The 2,440-nt window shown below is 39.0% G+C and overlaps 1 protein-coding gene across 2 annotated transcripts in view; it reads left to right on the top strand.

The window, feature by feature from the left end:
* LOC138033139 (endoribonuclease LACTB2-like) overlaps positions 1-2,177 on the top strand; it is an 85,393-nt gene extending 83,216 nt beyond the window's left edge. For both annotated transcript variants that reach the window (XM_068880907.1, XM_068880906.1), the window contains one exon: positions 1,008-2,177. In XM_068880907.1, coding sequence (XP_068737008.1) covers positions 1,008-1,057 — 50 coding nt within the window. In that variant the 3' untranslated portion in view covers positions 1,058-2,177. The remainder of the gene's footprint in view (positions 1-1,007) is intronic.
* The last annotated feature ends 263 nt before the right edge of the window (positions 2,178-2,440 follow it).

Genomic DNA, 2,440 nt, shown 5'->3' with positions numbered 1-2,440 from the left:
ACCGTACCCCTCTTCCTCCCTCCCATCAATGTTGCATTTACCGGTTGGTTTTTGCACTCCAACCCATAAAGATCAACATTGAAAGGGGAGAGGGGGAAAATTGCCGTCGTTGTTCAACATTTGTGACCGAGACTGTACATCAGAAGAAGCTGATTTTTTTCTCTTCCCACTATTGATTAGTCTGCTGTGCTTTAATTTAGGTAAGATTCTTCCAAACATGAGCGACATGTAACAAAAGTACTGACTGTCTGCAGATATCACACACTGATTCTTCAGTCACTTAAATCCTGATGTAAACACAACGAGACCTTTTTTGATATAATCTATCCTGCCAGTCAGGAAGCTGTGTTGCTTACATAGATTTCGATAACAACATCAATCTGCTTTACAGTTCACAGTTCAGGGCTAGGATCACACATTTCTTAGATGCCTTGTTATAAATTCTCTCTTCCAAGCATGCTCCATTGTTGATGTTTAATTGCATCCTACTCAGAACAATTTGAAGAGATGATATGTATAACTCAGATCTAAAAACTTTTTATCAGTGGAGCAATATATGTTCACTCCAAAGGACTTTGTTTTCCTGCTGTTTTGATTTAAGAGACGATGTTGGATGGTTAACATGACCTTTACTTTATCTTGATCGTTGGAAAGTTCTGGATGAAAAGCGGATGTCATAGGTTAAACCTCTGCGGCATGCATACAATAGCAATTAATCTTTATTGTTTTCTCACCGTGGCATTCCTCATCTTACTTTTTGCGGGGTTTGGTCACGTTCATCCAGGATGAGGTCTAGGGATTTGTGCTGCCTCACTGAAACCGCAGCAGAACCGTTCAGCAAAGACAAGGTTCCACCACGTCCTGATGGGTAAATACTTTCGGGCGGTACTGTATGCTAACATTTCTTTATTATTGTTTGTTCCATTAGAATGGTATGTTGTTGTTTGTAAAGTGTCGTTGTCAGGGCTCATTGTTTTTGTAGCTCCTTCTCTTTTTTCCGGTTTTAGGTTCTATTGAGGCACACAATGAAAAGAAATGGAGGAAGAGCTCTCTGTGAATATTAAAAAATGACAAAAGTCAGTACTTAATCTTTGGCAATGGCAGTGGATGTGGAAGTATTGGCAAACCACTTTAACAATAATGACATTATGATTCATCCTCCACATTTTTTAGGCAAGCATGCTATGACAAAGCAAAGTTTTCCTTTGGCAAAGAAAAATCTTTAAATATGTCCCAAACTGATATTCTGTCTGTCGGATATACTCATGATCATAGTCATTGCAAAGGGATAGAGTAAACAATGTTTGTTCGTTGTTCCCGAAGTATGGGATCCTTAAATCAGACTTGCCGCCTGGAAACGTTTTTGGACAGTTTTCAGCCCGGGGCTACTGAAAACTACCTTGATGGGTTCTGTAACCCTTTGAATATACAGGATGATAGTAAAAACAGCATCCGAGTTCTTGTCACCCAAAGTGTTATGAAAAGGTGTGACTGGCTTTGTACAGTTACACAAGAAAATCTTTGGGTAGCCACAACCTTTAAAATGGGCCATGGGCATAATCTCGCTCCTTGACCTCAGAATCACAGGGAGATGACAGACACTCAGCCCTCACGTAATAAGATCCTTGCTAACAGCTGTAGATAACTTAAAACCTCATAGGTCAGAGAATTCACAAAGGAGGCGGTGGGTTTCAAAGGAATGGATTTTGGCAAGTGATAAAAGTGTGGGCACAAACCATCACCAATAAATATCATTTTTCATATCAACTCATTGATCCTACCAGCATTTTACAATGCAAGTAACATTTGATTTAACTTGAGTCTTACAAGTAGGATCAGAACTTAGAGCTCAATAGGTACTCTTTTCATTAAGCAGAGACAAGGTGTTTTCATACTACCGTTGATTATCCATATTTACAACGCAGTTGCCCTTGTAGAGAGATAAATCGAGCCATTCAGGGTGCTTATTGAGAGCTATGAACACCTTGAACACCACAATAAAAACCTCTGCCTCCTTATCCATTTATGATTTGATGCGTGTGGGAATTTCTCTTTATAGACTGGTGGGTATAGTCCTGTATGTTATCTGAAAATGTTGAAAACCAGATAACCACCCAAAGGTAATCTCTGAATTGAATTATAAGGTACATGCAATAAAATATTTAATTGCTTTGGAATCTGTATTCTGTTTTTTCTGTGAGAGATGATAATAACTGTTTGCTTGAGACTACAATGAATTTTTTGTAGTGTCCAGAGCATTTCTGATCAAATTGTCAATTGGTTTAAATCGTACCTTTCTGACAGACGTCAATGTGTAAAAGTAAACGGCTCGAAATTGTCTTCTATGGCAGTTAAGCAGGGTGTGCCTCAGGGATCAATTGTCAGGCCGATATTAGTTGTTCTCTTCGTCAACCTCACGATTGTGTAAATAGTTCACCCT

Source organism: Montipora capricornis, chromosome 14 (assembly GCF_036669925.1).
Source record: "Montipora capricornis isolate CH-2021 chromosome 14, ASM3666992v2, whole genome shotgun sequence".
Classification (NCBI taxonomy): Eukaryota; Metazoa; Cnidaria; class Anthozoa; order Scleractinia; family Acroporidae; genus Montipora; species Montipora capricornis.
This window is presented reverse-complemented; position numbering and strand designations above follow the sequence as displayed.